Below are 19,170 nucleotides of genomic sequence, written 5' to 3' on the forward strand. Positions count from 1 at the left end.
TATTTTCTCAATAAGTACACCTTCATCTGATCCTAATCCCGTGTGAGCCTCACCTACTTCCTCAACTAGTATGTCTTCTTCTTGTTGTTCAATAGGTGGTAGTGGTGTATGCTCAACCATCACATGATCTGGGGGGAGTTCCTCAGCATCTGGCAAATAGTTAACTGCTATTTTTACCTGTTCAAATATTTGTTTTCCACGTGGATTTATTTGGATCACAAACAACCATTTATGATCTACCGGGTCTTTCATAAAGATGACTTGCTCACACTGCCATGGTAGCACAAATGTGTCCCTTTATCCAGTCCATATCTTTGTGCGGTCTACTTGAAGAAATCCACACTTGTCTTTGAGTACAATTACTTGCGCCCCTTGAGTTACCAACTTGAACCATGTCACATAAAAAATGAACATATCAAACTTTCTGAATCCAACCTTGATAATATCTTGGATTGTTTCACAATAATCTAGCACGCCTACTTCAGTATTGCCATCACTTGCACTTGAACGACTTTCTTGCATGAAATTAGCCTTCACACCGCAATCAAATGTTGTTCTCTTTTTATCTATTCCTTCTACTCAAAAGTGACGTCCGTGTGACCAAATTACCCCAAACTTACGATACTGCAAGCACAATAAATAAGTAATTTTATTGTATAAATTCACGAAAGCACAACATAAAAGACAATGCGTAGATATCTCTAACTCACATACATGGAAATCACAACCATATGCAAGCTCCTCCTCCTCATCACTTATTGATTCACCATTGCGTTTAGCTTGTAGTATGGTTTTCTTGAGCCATTTATTAGAAGGAAAGTCTCGAAGAAGTGTAAGTTCTATTGGGTACGGTAGTGTGCGGGTTTTTAGACTCCTAAAACTCAAACAAGCTTGGTCCCTTTCAGTCTTCACCAAGTTATATCTCTCGATCCATTTCTCCATAGCATGTGATTTTAAGATGCAAAATTTATTGATCTTCTCATGAAATGCTACATCCATTGTTCTCACAAGGCCTTTCCCTTGTGGCTCTTCGCCAACTAGTCGATCATCTTCTTCTTGTGTCCATAATCTTGGCATATCGGGATCAAACATACTGAGAAATTCAGTTATATATACAAGTGATTCTTGAGCAAGCCATCCCGCTGCCATACTACCTTCAGGACGAGCTCTTTGACGAACAAATCCTTTAAGTGTCTTCATAAATCTCTCCAAGAAAAACATACATCGGCTATGGACCACCCCAGCCACCACAGCAACTCCATCAACCACATAAACAAGCAAATGTAATTGAATGGTTAAAATACTTGTTGGAAAGTATTCTCAGCCAACAATCTTGATGGAGTTTAATCGTGCTGCTTCCAATGTGTCTCTACTAATCTCTTTCCTTGATATCCAACATACCACTGCACCAATTTTATAAATTGTTGCTCTAATGTCATCGTTGAGGCAATCCTTGATGGCTATAGGAAGCACGAATTGCATGAATTTGTGCCAATCATGACTTTTCAAGCCACTAAGCTAACCGTCCTTTGTAAATGCTCCCTTCAAGCAATGCATACATCTTGAAGGGGTACCAAACTAACTAATGCACTTCTTTGCATGCCGTTGCTCATCCTTTGTCATGACCCAAGGTGCTTTTGGTAGCTTCACCTTTCCATCTGCTCTATTTTGGGCCCATAAGTGGTGCATGCGTTGAACCTCCTGTAAATCATCTCATTGTTCCTTGCTCTCCTTTTCTCCTGTGATGGTTTTCCAAAGCACCTCGGCTATATTCTTGAAAATGTGCATTGGGTCAAGAAGATGGTTCACTAGAAGGTCATTCTAGTATGGAAGTTGATGGATTATGAATAGACGCTTCATTCCTGGAGGTGTACAGGTTGGATCCTGTTGCCATATATGTAGGCAGTGATTTGTGTGAACACACTTAGGACCGTCGGGGCACTTTTTTCCTCTTTAGGAGGTTTTTTCCCCCGGCTTGTATATACGCCCATTATTCTAGGGCTAACTTATCTTTGTACATTGACACAATCTAATACACTGTGTGTTGTGTGCATTCTTGCTTCTTCTTCTTCAAGCTTTGTGTGCTATTCTGCAACCCTAATTCCAACAATTGGTATTAGAGTAGGCATCGGCTCCCAGGGCTACGCCGCTAGCACCCTCCGACTCACGTTCTTCGATTGAGGTGAGCTTTCACGAGCGATTGCAGGTCCCTATACTTTGCAGATAAGCTAGTAAGGCTTTGTGTTCTCAAAAATTGCATCTGAGGTCGTTTCGGGCTCCGTTTTTTCATTACAAGTTCTGTACACGTGTTTTCGTCATTTTATGCAGAAATTTCGATAGTGCAGTTTTCTGCAAAACAGGCATATGTATTCTATTGTAGACCGTGCTACATAGCACAAGTTGTTTTCTGTTCAGTCTTTGCTTCATTACAGGTAGCTTTTGCGTCAGTTTCAGTCAGTGGCCATGGCTGATATAATAGCAATGATGTATTTTGCATGTTGTCTACTGATGACAAATTGGATGGAGACAGCAACTATCCACTTTGGGCATACATGATGCAGCATGTTTTGGTTGTTGCAAAAGGAGTGTGGAACATTGTGTATGGTATGGATGTACGTCCAGGTTCTGTGGATGTAGGATCTGTTGAGGATGTTGCAGGTTCTAGTAGCTCTACTATTGCTGCTGTTTTACCCACTGCTGAACAAGCTTGTTTTGGGATGGTAAAGATGTGCAGGCTCATGCCTTGATTGCACTTTCTGTCAAACGTAACATCACTCCACATATTCATTCAGCTAAAACAGCAAAACAAGCTTGGGATATTCTAGCTGGTTTGTATGCAGGTCGTAATAACGAGGCAAAAATCTCTTATTTGCATAAAGAGCTAGAATCGAAGATTATGTAGGAAGATGATGACATGAATGTTTTTATTGCTGAGATTAAAGATCTCAAGGAATAGTTGATTTCTGCAGGTGAGATTATTCCTAATCATTCTCTTGTGCTGCAGACTGTTCTTGATGCTTTACCTGAGTCATATCAGACTTTTGCTTCCACATGGAGACTTGTTACACTGAGGACAGACCTAATGTTGTCAAGTATGATACTTTAGTCAATAAGCTCTTGCAAAAAGCGCAGTCCATGCAAAATAGGGCTAGGCAGGGTGTAGCTGATCAGGCATTTGTTGCTGCCCTAGCAGAGAAGAAGTGGTAAGGCAACCCCTTCCACTGTTTCTTCTCCTATTAGTAGGTCTGCAACTTCTTCTCCTTCCACAGGTAGCAACAAGAGGTCTGAGAAGGCTCAGCCTATTTCTGATGCAGATTTACAGGATGTAATTTATGAGGATAGGGCTGAAAATGAGCCCTAAATGGCTGGTGCATACCTTGCGTGATAGTAAAATTGATGCACCTATGTCTAGTCGTACTCGTTCAGGTTTTCAGCATGCATCTTCTGCATCAGATTGTTATGCTATGGCTGTGTCTAGTATGTGTGAAGAGGAAGAACCTCTTTCATTTGATGAGGCACAAAAATCAGAAAATTGGTTGGCTGCAATGCAAAGTGAATATGATGCTATAATGAAGAATGGTACATGGTCTTTGTGTGATTTCCCTATTGGTAAAAAGGTCATTGGATGTAAGTGGGTTTTTAAGTTGAAATGAAAGCCAGATGGCAGTGTTGATCGCTATAAGGCTAGACTTGTTGCAAAGGGTTATGCTCAAGAAAAGGGCATTGATTTTGATGAGACCTTTGCTCCTACTTGTCGTATGACTACCATTCGTAGCATTTGTGCATTGGCAGCTCATAATGGTTGGAATGTACATCAGTTGGACATAAAGACTACGTTCTTAAATGGAGATTTGCATGAGGAGGTGTATGTATCGTGCAGCCTCGTGATTTTGTTCAAAGAGAGTAGGAAAACAAAGTGTGCAGGTTGAAAAAGGCTTTATATGGTTTAAAGCAAGCTCTACAAGCTTGGTATGAAAAGATACATGCATATTTAACTGCACATGGTTTTCAGAATAGTCCAACAGAAAGCACTTTGTATATTAAACGTGTGGATCATGTACATCTAATCATTGCTCTATGTCGATGACATGCTGCTCATAGGACCAAATGAGAGTCATATTGCTAATTTTAAGGCTGGTTTGAATGCCTCTTTTGAGATATTAGATTTGGGGCATTCACATCATTATTTAGGGATACAATTTAAGCAGTGTGATGGAGGTATTGCTTTGTGTCAGACAAAGTATATTGAGACATTGTTGCGGAGATTTAGCCTTGAAGACTGCAAGCCTATTGCTACTCCAATGGAGATAGGTTTGAAGTTGAGTCTTCATGATGCTGGAGATCACTTTGATGTCACACTCTGGTTGCCTCATTTATGTATGCATTACGAGGTCGGACATTCAGTTTGCAGTCTCACAGGTGAGTAGGTTTATGCATAGCCCAGGGTCTCAGCATTGGAAGGCAGTTAAACGCATCTTTCGCTCTATTTGAGTGGCACCATACATCTTAGGCTGCTCCCAAGGGGGGATCGTTGCCGCCAGATTTACATGCTTTTTCGGACTCAGATTGGGCTGGTTGCTATGACACAAGAGTGTCCACAAGTGGTTTTTGTTTCATGCTCGGTAGCTCATGCATATCTCGGTTGAGCAAGAAGCAACCTACTGTGGCCACTTCTAGTTGTGAAGCTGAGTACAGGGTAGCTTTCACAGCTACGGTTGAGTGTGTGTGGCTTAGACGGCTTATGGCTAACTTGGGTATTGGACAGGAGTCTGTCACCTCTATCTACACTGACAGTCAGAGTGCATTGGCAGTTGCGAGAAACCCAATTTTTCATGCTCGCACAAAGCACATTGAGGTGCATTATCACTATGTCAGGGAGAGACTCTCAGCAGGAGAGATGAGCTTGGCATATGTGCCAACACAGGATAACCTCGCCAATCTTTTCACAAAGGCGCTTCCTCGTGAGAAGTTTGAAGCTTTCCGCAAAGCTTTGGGCTTGCTTCCCTTTGTGGATTGATCTACTTTGGGCATGGCACTTCCCTATACATAAGTGCCAGCTCTCGTTCACACCATCACTCCTAGGGGAGATTTGCTTCCCTTTGTGGATTGATCTACTTTGGGCATGGCACTTCCCTATACATAAGTGCCAGCTCTCGTTCACACCATCACTCCTAGGGGAGATTTGTTGCCATATATATAGGCAGTGATTTGTGTGAACACACTTAGGACTGACGGGGCACTTTTTCCCTCTTTAGGAGGTTTTTTCCCCCGGATTGTATATATGCCCATTATTCTAGGGCTAACTTATCATTGTACATTGACACAATCTAATACAGTGTGTGTTGTGTGCATTCTTGCTTCTTCTTCTCCAAGCTTTGTGTGCTTTTCTTCAACCCTAAATAATGTCCTCCAATCACTGCTCTTCCATATGCGAGGAGACCTCCCTAGAAATCCGTCACGCAAAGGATGGTCCACTGGGAGATACTTCCTGTGGCCCTCGTAAACTATCTTCTTCATAGACTTTGAGTATTGAGCCTCAAGTTGTGGCCCACATAATGGACATCCATTATACCTTGACACTGAAAGCCATGTAGAACATTAAAAAAGATTGTAGCAAGTAAGTTTGGATGACAATCATGACTTAACATAATATGTTAACAAGCTACAGTATTACCTGAGCACTCTCCATATAGCCAGGCCAATCATTCATAGGCCACATAAGTATTCCTCTCAATGTTAGCGCATGTTGTCCAAACCTCTTGGAAATATCATGAAATTCAATGCCCTCCCAGAAAACACGAAGCTCCTCAACTAAAGGTGCTAAATACACATCCATGTTCTTCACCTTGTACTTTCCAGGAATTATCAAAGACAATAAAAGATGTCCTTTTTTTTATCGCTAGCCATGGTGGAAGATTATAGTTAACTAGACAAACAAGCCATGTACTCCATGATGAACTTCGTAGACCAAATGGATTCACTCCATCCATCGCTAGTCCGAGTCGAATGGCGACCCTCCTCCTAAAAGGCTACCCACTTCTCTTCAATGTGCTTCCATTCAGGAGAATCTGCAGGCACACGCATAACACCATCTATGGACCTAGTGTTACGATGCAAAGTCATAAATCCTATAATGGATTTGCACTTGAACATTGTTTTAATCCAAGGGATGATGGGAAAGTGTTGTAAAACTTATGCTGGTACCCTTTCTCCTTGCACATCTTGTCTATATCTTGATGTACCACAATGCGGACATTGTACGGTGCTGTTATATTCTTGTCCGATAAAGAATACAATCATTTGGACAAGCATGGTGTGTGTTGTAGTCCATGCCAATCGAGTGCAACATTGCTTTTTCGACTACGGTCCACTGGCATCTCATTATCTTCTGGCAATATTTGATGTTTCAATAAGCTGTTACACAAAATAGTCAGGCTAAGAAAATGTATATAAAGGTACAAACTCACTAATTGCATATGATATCATCAGTTACGCGTAAAAAGTTTTGATACACTCGTATTAGACCATCCAAAAATCGATTGCAAGCTCAATATGATAGGCAAGCATGTAAAACAGACATATGTGCTCCACGATATAGTGAAAGACAAGCAATCTTGCGTAGCTAATTCTCTTCTTGGGAAGCGTATTCCACACGTCATGTGTTTTCTTCTACCCTTTCGTGTTCCAAACCTCAATCTTCTGTTCCATCGTGTAAGGCATTTATCATGTCATCCATGTCATGTTCTAGTATTTGCTTCAAATCCACCTCAAATTTCTCGGGTTGTTGGATCACGGTGGCTACTCTTGTTGGTCTCCATCATTCAGGTCGGATATCCACTGGTTCGTCATTGTTGAACGTGCATTGCCACTAATTAGATGTTCCAATCGCTCCACTGAAAATATTCTCCATTTTTTTGTATGATCATTGCAAATTCGTTGATGTCGAGCCACTTGGTATTTGCCAGCAAGTACATGGGCAAAGTGTCTTCTCCTCTAAATCAACAAAATTTGAGGGTGTGGAGTCGTCCATGGTTTCCATATTGATTTACAAAATGCGAACGAATGCTTATTTTTGGAGGGGAATCTTGCCTTAAGTATTTGGTAATTTGAAATGTCGGGGGCACGCAAGATCTGAAAAGATTTTGAATTTGAATGAAAAGTACCAATCATAAAAATAAGCGTCAAAAAGAGCGTGGGAATTTTAATTTTTGACTCTTATTTCCACGCTATTTTCCACGTACTTTTCGACGCGCTTTTTTCAACGGTGCAGGTTTTTACAGTAAAACAAAACCTCTTTTTTTGTGTTTTTTTTCGTGTGTATTTGTTTTTCTTTCTCACCAGGTATGCCTCCTTTTCCCTCACTCCTATCTCTTCTCTTGGTTTCACATGTGATGTAAAATGTCTCTGTGTGTAATTATGAGTAATTCTCTTGTTTTTTTGCTTTCTCATTTGTTTTGGAGGTTCTTTCTCTCTCCTCCCAAGCTCTTCTCCACCTCCTTCTTCTTTGCCCTCCCCTCTCCTCTCCTCTCCTCTTGGTTGTTAAATTGGTGTGTGTGTATTGAAGGATAAACCTCCTTGTGTATCAATGCTATTCACACTTTTAGGGTTTTGTATTACTAATTCTTTTCTCAACTTTTTGTTTTGTTTTGTAGGTCTTCTAATCCTGTCTTTCAACTTCACCAAAAAGAGGTAAATTTCTTTCTCTCTTTCCTCTATTTTTATTTATCAAAAAAAGGGGTTTTGTTTTGTAGGTCCTCTATGCATAGAGCTTAATGCACATGCATAGAACTCCAATCATAGAGCTTAATCTATGCATTAAGCTTTATTCGTATAGCTTAATGCATAGATTAAGCTCTATGCATGCATTCATAATTGCATAGAGATATATGCATAGATTAAGCTCTATGCATGCATTCAGCTCTATCTATGCATGCATGCTTAATGCATCGTACCGGGATACGGTTTAGTTTAAGATAGCGTGGCTTGCATAGTGCTTTATGGAAAAGCCTCATGCATAATACTTTATGCATAAGCTTTATGTATAAGCCCTCATGCATAAGCTTTTGTATGTATGCATTTACTTATCCTTTCCTAACTCTTTTGTTGGTTTTTTTGGTCCTCTTATCCTCTCTTTTAACATCACGAAAAAGAGGTAAGTGCTTTTCTATCTTTCCTCTCTTTCCTCTATTATTATTGCACCCTTGGGTGCTGGGGATTTGTTTTGTAGATTTGTGCATAAGCATTATGCATAATGCTTTATGCATAATGCTCATTCATGCTTTATGCATAATGCTTTATGCATAAGCCTCATGTATAGCTTTATGCATAAGCCTCATACATAGCTTTATGCATAAGTCCTTATGTGTAGTACTTTATGCATAAGCCTCATGCATAGCTTTATGCATAAGCCTCATGCATAGCTTTATGCATAATGAATGTTAAGGGATAATTCATGTGTATGCCCTTTTTCCACTCTTATTTCGATGCATATATTGACGGCGCAGGTTTTTACGGTAAAACAGAACCTCTCTTTTTTTGCGTTTTTTTTTTGGTGCGCATGTGTTTTGCTTCCTCACCAGATATGCCTCCTTTTTCCTCACTCACATCTCCTCTTGCTTACATGTACATGTGAGATGAAAAATGTATGTGTTTGTAATTTTGAGTAATTTTCTTGTTTTTTTGCTTTCTCAGTTGTTTTATAGGTTCTTTCTCTGTCCCAAGGTCTTTTCCACCTCCTTCTTTGTCATCCCTCCCCTCCCCTCCCCTCCCCTCTCCTCTCCTCTCCTCTCCTCTTGGTTGTTAAATTGGTGTGTGTGTGTTAAAGGATAAACCTCCTTGTGTCTCCATGCTATTCATGCTTTTAGGGTTTTGTATTACTCATTATTTTCTCAAAATTTTGTTTTGTTTTGCAGGTCTTCTCATCCTCTCTTTCAACTTCACCAAAAAGAGGTAAATTCATTTCTCTCTTTCCTCTATTTTTATCTACCAAAAAGAGGGGTTTTGTTTTGTAGCTCCTCTATACATAGAGCTTAATGCACATGCATAGAGATCCAATCATAGAGCTTAATCTATGCATTAAACTCTATTCATATAGCTTAATGCATAGATTAAGCTCTATGCATGCATTCATAATGCATAGAGATCTATGCATAGATTAAGCTCTATGCCTAGAGCTTACTGCATTTATTAAGCTCTACGCATGCATTCGGCTCTACCTATACATGCATTCGGCTCTATCTATACATGCATTAGGTTCTATGCATTGATCTTAATGCATGCATAGAGCTTAGTCTATGCATGCATGCTTAATGCATAGTGCCGGGATACGGTTTAGTTTAGGATAGTGTGGCTTGCATAGTGCTTTATGGAAAAGCCTTATACATAATGCTTTATGCATAAGCTTTATGTATAAGGCCTCATGCATAAGCTTTTATATGTATGCATTACTAATCCTTTCCTCACCCTTTTGTTGGTTTTGTAGGTCCTCTAATCCTATCTTTCAAAATCACAAAAAAGAGGTAAGTGCTTTTCTATCTTTCCTCTCTTTCCTCTATTATTATTGCACCCTTGGTGGGTGCTGGGGATTTGTTTTGTAGATTTGTGCATAAGCATTATGCATAATGCTCATTCATGCTTTATGCATAAGCCTCATGCATAGCTTTATCATAAGGCCTCATGCATAAGCTTTATACATAAGGCCTAATGCATAGTGCTTTATGCATAATGCTTTATGCATAATGCTTTATGCATAAGCCTCATGCATAGCTTTATGCATAAGCTTTATGCATAGTGAATGTTGAGGGTAATTCATGTGTATGCTCTATTTCCACGCTAATTTCGATGCAAATATCGACGGCACAGGTTTTTACAGTAAAACAAAACCTCTCTTCTTTCTGAGTTTTTTTCGTGCGCATGTGTTTTTCTTCCTCACCTGGTATGCCTCCTTTTCCCTCACTCCTATCTCCTCTTGGTTTCACATGTGATGTAAAATGTTTGTGTGTTTAATTATGAGTAATTTTCTTTTTTTTTTGCTTTCTCATTTGTTTTGTAAGTTCTTTCTCTCTCCCAAGCTCTTCTCCACCTCCTTCTTTTCCCTCCCCTCCCCTCCCCTCCCCTCTCCTCTCCTCTCCTCTTGGTTGTTAAATTAGTGTGTGTGTGTTGAAGGATAAACCTCCTTGTGTATCCATGCTATTCACACTTTTAGGGTTTTGTATTACTTATTCTTTTCTCAACTTTTTGTTTTGTTTTGTAGGTCTTCTACTCTTCTCTTTCAACTTCACCAAACAGAGGTAAATTCCTTTATTTTTTTGTTTTGTAGCTCCTCTATGCATAGAGCTTAATGCACATGCATAGAGCTCTAATCATAGAGCTTAATTAAGCTCTATTTATATAGCTTAATGCATAGATTAAGCTCTATGCATGCATTCATAATGCATAGAGATATATGCATAGATTAAGATCTATGCATAGAGCTTAATGCATGCATTAAGCTCTATGCATGCATTCAGCTCTATCTATGCATGCATTAAGCTCTATGCAAAGAGCTTAATGCATGCATAAAGCTTAATCTATGCATGCATTAAGCTCTATGCATGCATGTTTAATGTATGCATTAAGCTTAATGCATGCATAGAGCTTAATCTATGCATGCATTAAGCTCTATGCATGCATGTTTAATGCATAGTGCCGGGATATGGTTTAGTTTAGGATAGAGTGGCTTGCATAGTGCTTTATGTATGCATAATGCTTTATGCATAAGCTATGCATAAGCTTTATGTATAAGACCTCATGCATAAGTTTTTGTATGTATGCATTACTAATCCTTTCCTCACACTTTTGTTGGTTTTGTAGGTCCTCTAATCCTCTCTTTCAACATCACAAAAAAGAGGCAAGTGCTTTTCTATCTTTCCTCTCTTTCCTCTATTATTATTGCACCCTTAGGTGCTAGGGATTTGTTTTGTAGATTTGCACATAAGCATTATGCATAATGCTCATTCATGCTTTATGCATAAGCCTCATGCATAGCTTTATGCATAAGATGTCATGCATAAGATTTATACATAATGCTTTATGCATAAGGCCTTATGCATAGTGCTTTATTCATAAGCCTAATGCATAGCTTTATGCAGAATGCTTTATGCATAATGAATGTTGAGGGATTGAAGAGCGGTTCTCTCTACCGTGCAATATAGTGGTCATAGAGTACTACCGATCAACAAATGTGTTGAGAAACACAATGTCAATTCGAGGACTCGACCCGATTAGTGCATGAAGGCTTATCCCTTGCGGGAGAGCTCACATACATGAACCACCACTTGACGATTCAACCATTCAACACCTCAATCAATCTCTCAATCCCTTAAACCCACTACACTAATCAAGAGAACAAGCAATGCATGGCAATCTCTTAATCCCTTTCAATTATTGATTAAATCTTAGCTTTCCCTAATGCCAGCAAACCCATAAGCGTGCATCTACTAACCCACAAGTTTAAGCAAGCATAGAATGTAACATTCACAAACCCACAAGCTCATATAGAGAGTCTATCCATGAATAACTCATTGCCAATGAAGTGGGCAAGAGCTTGCATTGTAGTCTTTGCCTCTACCCATTTGGTCAAATAGTCAGTTATTGCGATTATAATATATTCGGCATGCGTGTGACGAGCTGGAGGTTTAATGGGACTGACAAAATCAATACCCCATTTGGCAAAAGCACATGTGCTTAACATAGGCCGCAATGGCATATTGTCTTTTGTGATGGAAGGTTTTGTCCTTTGACAATCGTCACAACATTTTACATATTCTTCGGCATCCATTTGTAAGGTTGGCCACCAAAACCCATACCACCTAATCAACTTAGCTGTGGTATTGCCCGAAAAGTGTCCACCCCCAACACCTGCATGTGCATGAGTCAAGATTTTCAAGTAGTCAGCTTCACATACACACATGCGCAAGTTGCCATCCTTGCCCCTCTTGTAGAGTTGGCCCTCTATCAGCATATATTTGGCTGCTTCAAATTCAATAGAACGCTTTCGATATTTAGGAATGGTTCGATCAGTATGACCATGCTAAAGATAGTCCACAATATACTTACTCCAACTTGGTGTAGTTGAAATTTGGAATAATGTGACATTATGAATTGGTTGTTGAATTTGACATGAAGCACAGTTACGAACAAATTTTTCAGCATCCGCATGCATGGTAGGCCGCCATTGCCCATCCTGAGTTATACGTCGCACACAAGTAGTAGCTGATGCATGGATTCCACCAATACTCTCATGTCCCCATTCCAAGATCTCCTCATATTGGTCAGGGTTAGGTATAAGCCGCAGCACTCCATCATTACCCTAACGATATAATCTCCCTGAGATTAACTTGAATGGTCGCCATAGATCCACATTAGGACCCACTAGTTGTATTTGCCCACTTGTCAAAATTTCTAAGATGGGTTCAGACCATTTAGGAGCTGTCTCTACAAGGAAAAGTGTTGAATCTAACATATCATCATCCACACCCACAGGAGCTTCTCCAGAGGTGATTCGAGACAAATGATCTGCCCTAAGATGAGTTGTTCCTTTTCGGACTGCCACTTTAAAATCAAACTCAAGAAGGATGACAAACCACCTCACAATCCTTCCAGTTGCACAAGGCTTATTCACCAAATATAGCAGTGCTTGATGGTCCACAAAAAATATAAATTTGTTTGCCAAAAGGTAATGGGGCGAAATTTTTTCATTGCATATATCATGGACAAACCTTCTCTTTCTGTTGTGGTATAATTCTTCTTAGCATTGTTCAACTGTCGACTAGCATATGAAATTGGGAAATCCTTATTATGTTCTCCCGATTGAGCCAAAATACATCCAATTGCAAAGTTTGAAGCATCAATATGGACATGAAAGATTTGGTTCCAATCTGGTGCCTGTAAGATGGGTGTAGACACTAATGCTTGCTTCAACTTTTCAAAGGATTCCTCACACTCATCAGTCCACTTAAACTTTACAAGAAGAGCATATAATGGTCTGGCTAGGACAGCGTACATGTAGATGAATCGACGATAATAGCCACAATGTCCCATGAATATTTGTACCCCTTTAAGGTTGATAGGCCGAGGTAATGAGACAATGACATCAATTTTATCCATATCTGTTGAAATGCCATTGCGAGAAACAATATGGCCCAAAATCTTCCCTTGTCTTACCATGAATTTGCACTTGTCAGGATTCAAGCATATACGATAAACTTCACACTTTTGAAACACAAGTCTGAGGTGTTCTATATGATCACGCTCTTGTGAGTGAACACATAAATCATCCATGAAGATCTCAAGAAATAGCCTAAGGTACTCCTTGAATACATGACTCATTAACCGCTCAAAGGTTGCAGGTGCATTTGTTAGACCAAATGGCATAACAGGATAGGCAAAGATGCCATCTTCAGTAGCAAAGGCGAGGGTGGCCACGGAGCGAGCCCATTGCAGCGAGCCAATTTGCAAATTATTTTCAAATCAATACGAGATGCGAGCAGTTTCTTGTCATGTATCCAATGAAAGTGAGCAAGAATGACACATGACATACCAAAAAAAAAAGCAGGCTTACTACATGACATGCCATACCACCTTCAAGACATACCACCTTCAAGACAATGTATTCAAGACACAAAATAAAAGCAGGCTTACTACATCCACCAAAAATGCTACATCCAAACTGTCTTTAAATAAAAGTTCAAATATCACGCTACATCCACCAAAAATGCTAATATATAAAATGTCTTCTGTATCCACCAAAAATGCTACATCGAAACTGTCTTTAAATGTCTTTAAAAAAAAGTTCAAATATCACGCTACATCCACCAAAAATGCTAATATCCAAAATGTCTTCTGTCTTCACAAAAAATGCTAAGATCCAAAATGTCTTTAGTCTTCTTCAAACTGCAAAAAAGTAAGAAATTAATGAACATTGCATTTATAGAGGATTATGGGGTATTAACAGTGCCTTGTCTTATTAATTTGGGAATTACCTTTGTAGAATATGGCTCCAATAGCTTATTATATATGCGATGGTCCTTTTCAAAGATAATAACATTACGTTCCATGACCGCTGCAATAAGTCCAAGAGTTCCAGTCCCAGCAAACAAGTCAACAATAGTATCCCCTGTCTTTGAAAAGAGAGATACTATGTACTTGCATAGCCTCTACCCTCTTTGGCAACCACCTCTCCAAGGCTTTCCCTTTCGTTTTACCATATCCTCTTCAGGAACACTACATAAACACAGAGATGAGAGACCCAAAAACCTAAACCCTAAATACATAGACATTGTTTTTAATCACAGATCCAGAGTCGATCCCTTACATATCTTGAATGAGGTCTTGTTCCAGATCTAATTCACTCCCAAGATTTTGCTCTTCCACCTTATCTCCATACATCCGTAAATACTGCCTTGGTGTACTTGAGCGTACAAAAACAGATAGAATAAGACATGCAACCTGTAATGAAATCCATTCAAATAGTAGTGAATTCCTTAGGCTATAAGTTGAAATAAGATTTTTTTTAGAAGAGAAGTGTGCAGCTACCTTTGTTACAAGTTGTCCCATCTTCTTTCCCACTGGTGGAGTGCATTTGACCACTTGTCGATGAAAGACCACAAATCCTCTAGATGTTGCCTCATGCTCTATCTTCACTCCTTCTTCCATTGTATAAAGGCATGTTATGAAGCCATGATCATTAAGACAAAAGTCTACAAATTGAAAAGTTGCCTCATATAGACTTTCGCTAACCACATTCCAAGGTGGCACTCTGTGTCCCAAACAACCCTCAACAACGAGGTTTGAGGGGAAGTCTACAAACACCATCTCCACACAATAGTCAGTCCTTTTCCCATGGACTTTTCCTTTATTACAAAGCACATTCATGGCTTCCAAAACATGTTTGAATAGAGGGGATGGCCCTTCTATGTTCTTACAGTCCCTTGCAAGGTCCTCGATGGAGGTATTGAATGCATATACCATGCCTGCGAATTCCCACAATGCAAGAAGAAACACAGAAGAAGATTGATTGGTAAGAGAAAAATATTTATCACCCCAATAAACATACACTACTGTTAACGGCATGATATCACCTTTCAAAGGTGCTGGTTGGATCATAGACGAGGCTACATGTACATTGCCCGAAGTACTTGTTGTTTGATGTACTTCTCTTTGTCTCCTATTTGCATCCAATGCTTGACTCACTATATCCCTCCCTAGGTTAACTGGTAGAGGGTGCATTCTAGATGTAGAGGCTATAGATGTGGCATGAGAGCTCGTAGAGCAGCCACGTACTGCAGTCAATGGTATACTCTGCATAAAGACAACTTATGGTTATAAATTACCTCATCAAAAAACTTTATCATCGTGCAAAAATCAGAGACAACTTATGGTTACCTCATCAGAACCCTCCACTATGGTCATCTTAGCCAATATAGCTAAGTGTTGATCATGTAATTGAATTTCTTCATCTGGCACAACAAACCTCTCCATGTCTAGCCACCAGGGGCATCTTGTCTTTTCAACACTTGATAGAGGCTAACCATGCATTTCAAAAATAGATAACATACGTTTTATCATCATACATACATTTTATCATCATGACCATGATTACAGAAAACACTTACTCTCCCAAGGTGTGCAGATCCGCATATATATATCGTGGAGTATCCTCGCAAATCCATAACAACACAAGAGGTGGTATGGCCTGTACTACACCACTATCCACCTCTTTCAGCAGCCATCTAAATTCCAAATGGAAAGGAAAACTAAAGTCAATAGGCTATATAAGAAGCATAAGGAGAAGAAATAAAATTGACCAAGTTTTTTTTTTACCTATAAACAACTCGATGTGTTGCAGAGCGTAGCCCTTTTTGTGTGTCCATATCATTGCTAAATTTTATATCCCCCTGATGAACTCTGAAAGCTTTTTTGAAATACTTTCGTCGATGAAAGACGACATAGTTTATAAAGGAATTAATGGAAGGTAAGGAGATTCTATCACAATTTTCAATCTCCTCCAGAAGCTTGGAGCCATAAGAACTTATTTGTAGCCAGAACACAAATGAATGTAGCCACTCTCTAGCTTTTGCTTTGTCTTTAGGCAAGTACTCTATCTCTCGAATGCTAGCTTGTGAATTATCCAACAATCGAACTAAGAATGCCTTATCTTCATCCCTAACTTGTGCAGCCCCAATCATGTTCAGTTTCTCTTCTGTCGCAATATGGGTCCCTGCTGCATGCCAAGGAAGTGACAAAACAGCACGCCAAAAGTATTCTGGCAGGGTCTGCTATGCGGGCAAACTTTCCCACCCTATTCTTATACAGAATTTCTACCTCTCTTATCACCTTAGCCCTTCCGTCTACATCCATGCCCTTAGCCTTGTCCTCGATTTTCATCTCCATATCGTCCTACAGAGTCCATTTAATTACAAAATTACTCTTGCATACATTAAACATATTTCGCATAATTAAGTAGATCTTGCACACCTTTAATATCTTGCATACCTTAAACACAAGCCATGCCAATATATTTATTGGAACAGAAAACCAGCTTTTTTTGCCACGAGTGGGGCACTTTTTCATTTCATTCTCCATCCAAGCCTTGTCCTCATCATCGAGCTCTGCAAGGAGGGTAGTCTTATCGGACTCACCAATTCTCCTTATTTGGAAGAGCCTATCCCCAAAAGTTGTTGGTACAAAGGCATAGTCATGCATCCTAGTACAACCAATGCAGAGAGTTGAAGCAACATCATGCAATCAATGCCAAGAGCAAAAAAGAGAAAAATAATAAAACATATACTTATTCAATCTGGAAAGAGAAAACATCAGCTCTCCAATGTCAGCCTTCTCGAATTGTAGAAAGTCACAGGCCACCAGACAATGCTTAGAGATGTCATTTGGAAATTCTGAGTAAAAGGAAAGAAGATGATAAAATTATATTAGATGCATACATAAAATTGTATAAATAGATAAAAACATTTCAAATCACCCTCACCTTGAGCAATCAAATCCATCCAAGATTTATAGCGGTTGTTTCCATCCAGTACATGTATCATTTTACCCTGGATGAACGGTCCCCATTCTGGCATATTTCTGAGAGACTCTTCAAAAGTTCCATTCACATCCCTCCATGTTGAACTCCATGACAATGTTGTTTCTTCAGTCAGAGGAGTCTCCTCTCCATCCAAATCAAACATGGACACCGTGAACGCCCCCTTGCTTTCAAGATACCCACCAAGGTTCTTGAATGCTCGACCAAGGTTCTTATCAGTACTGGGGCATAGTCTCCTTATGGCCTCTGTTGGAAGAAGCCTACACAAGGGGATCTTGGGGGGGGGGGTGCTGAATCTAACTCTAATTCGATCGATGAATGCAGTTGGAGTAGAGGTTTTAAGGATCTTTCCGAAAATTTCTGCTTTGATGCTCTCTGTTTTTCTTGTCTCAGTTGTCAATGTGTCTCCACCTTCTTCTTCTTCATTATCATCCTCTCTATCATTCCCATCTTCTTGTCTATCATCACCCTCTCTCTCATCCTCCTGTCTATCATCCTCTCTATCATCATGCTCTCTCTCATCCTCCTCTCTATCATCCTCTCTATCATCCTCTCTGTCATCATCCTCCTGTCTATCTTCCTCTCTATCATCATCCTCTCTCTCATCCTCTTGTCTCTCATCCTCTCTATCATTCTGTCTCTCATCCTCTTCTTGTCTGTCATCCCTGTCTCTCTCATTCTCATGTCTATCATTCTCCATCAACACTTGGCCTTGACTCTGAACTTCCTCATCAAACAATCCTCGAGACACCCTCTCGGTTGTTCTTGCCTGTAATTTTTTGGAGCGTTTAGAAGGAGGTAGTAAGGAATCCATACCAGCAAAACAACAATCTTTTTGAGAACAAGAAGATCTAGTCACATAACGTTGGGAGTTGGTGTCCATTTTCAAAGATATAACTCTTCCCACAAAAAGTAAAGTAAACTACACGAATTATTCTAGGTAGTATAATCATGGGTTGGCATGGGTTGGCACAAAGTATACGGATTATTTAAGGTTGTATAATCATGGGTTGGCAGGGTTGGCGCAAAATATACGGATTATTCAAGGTTGAAAATAATCTCGGGTTGGCACAAAGTATACGGATTATTCAAGGCTGTAAATTCCTAATCATTAATAACAAAGTGCTCGAAAAAACCTTTTCCCAAAAAGGATTTCATTCCTCTGCAACGGCTGGAAGGAAAGGTACACTCGTGCAACTATCTTCTACAACCATTTTCTACGACTATCCTCTGCAGCTATCGTCTTCTACAACTATCTTCTACTCTATTCTCTGCAGCTGTCGTCTACAACTATCCTCTTCTACAATTATCACCTGCAAATATCCTCTGCGTGTTTGCAAGCATGTAAGTCCCCCTCTCTCTATCTCTCTGTGCTTGCAATAATGTACTGCTATTGATTACAATCTGGATTTTTTTATTTAATGGCCAATGTAAAAACTCCTTCTCTACAATGACTATGATGGCATAGTCATGGCTCTGCAGATGAAGTCTCGAGATAGCTCTGTAGTGGCCATGTTTAGCTCTACATTGGCCATATTGAGGATCAAAACATGTCTATGTAGGGCCTCCAGGATCAAGTGCGCTGAGCGCACTTGATCCTGGAAGCTCTACAATGACAAGGATGGCATAGTCATGGCTCTGCACATGCAAGTCTCGAGATAGCTTTGCAGTGGCCATGTTTAGCTCTCTGCTTGTAATAATGTACTGCTATTGATTACAATCTGGATTTTAATGGCCAATGTAAAAACTCATTCTCTACAATGACTATGATGGCATAGTCATGGCTCTGCAGATGAAGTCTCGAGATAGCTCTGTAGTGGCCATGTTTAGCTCTACAGTGGCCATATTGAGGATCAAAACATGTCTATGTAGGGCCTCCAGGATCAAGTGCGCTGAGCGCACTTGATCCTGGAAGCTCTACAATGACTATGATGGCATAGTCATGGCTCTGCACATGCAAGTCTCGAGATAGCTTTGCAGTGGCCATGTTTAGCTCTACAGTGGCCATATTGAGGTGTAAATTTTCTGCTGGATCAAGACATGTTTATGTAGGTCCATGTTGACATGTTTATGTAGGTCCATGTTTATGT

The 19,170-nt window shown here is 39.8% G+C and overlaps 1 protein-coding gene across 1 annotated transcript; it reads right to left on the reverse strand.

Moving 5' to 3' along the window:
* Positions 1-14,195: 14,195 nt before the first annotated feature.
* On the reverse strand, positions 14,196-15,641 carry LOC147641554 (uncharacterized). The gene is made up of 4 exons (XM_086807560.1): positions 15,424-15,641; positions 14,575-15,339; positions 14,354-14,487; positions 14,196-14,262 (listed from the first exon to the last, which is right to left on the reverse strand). Exons 1-4 carry the CDS (start codon positions 15,517-15,519, stop codon positions 14,196-14,198), a joined length of 1,062 nt encoding a protein of 353 aa, XP_086663686.1. The 5' UTR covers positions 15,520-15,641.
* Between the last annotated feature and the right edge of the window lie 3,529 nt (positions 15,642-19,170).

The sequence above is a fragment of the Cibotium barometz genome, chromosome 1 (assembly GCF_041138505.1).
Source record: "Cibotium barometz isolate CiBa-2024 chromosome 1, ASM4113850v1, whole genome shotgun sequence".
NCBI classification, from domain to species: domain Eukaryota; kingdom Viridiplantae; phylum Streptophyta; class Polypodiopsida; order Cyatheales; family Cibotiaceae; genus Cibotium; species Cibotium barometz.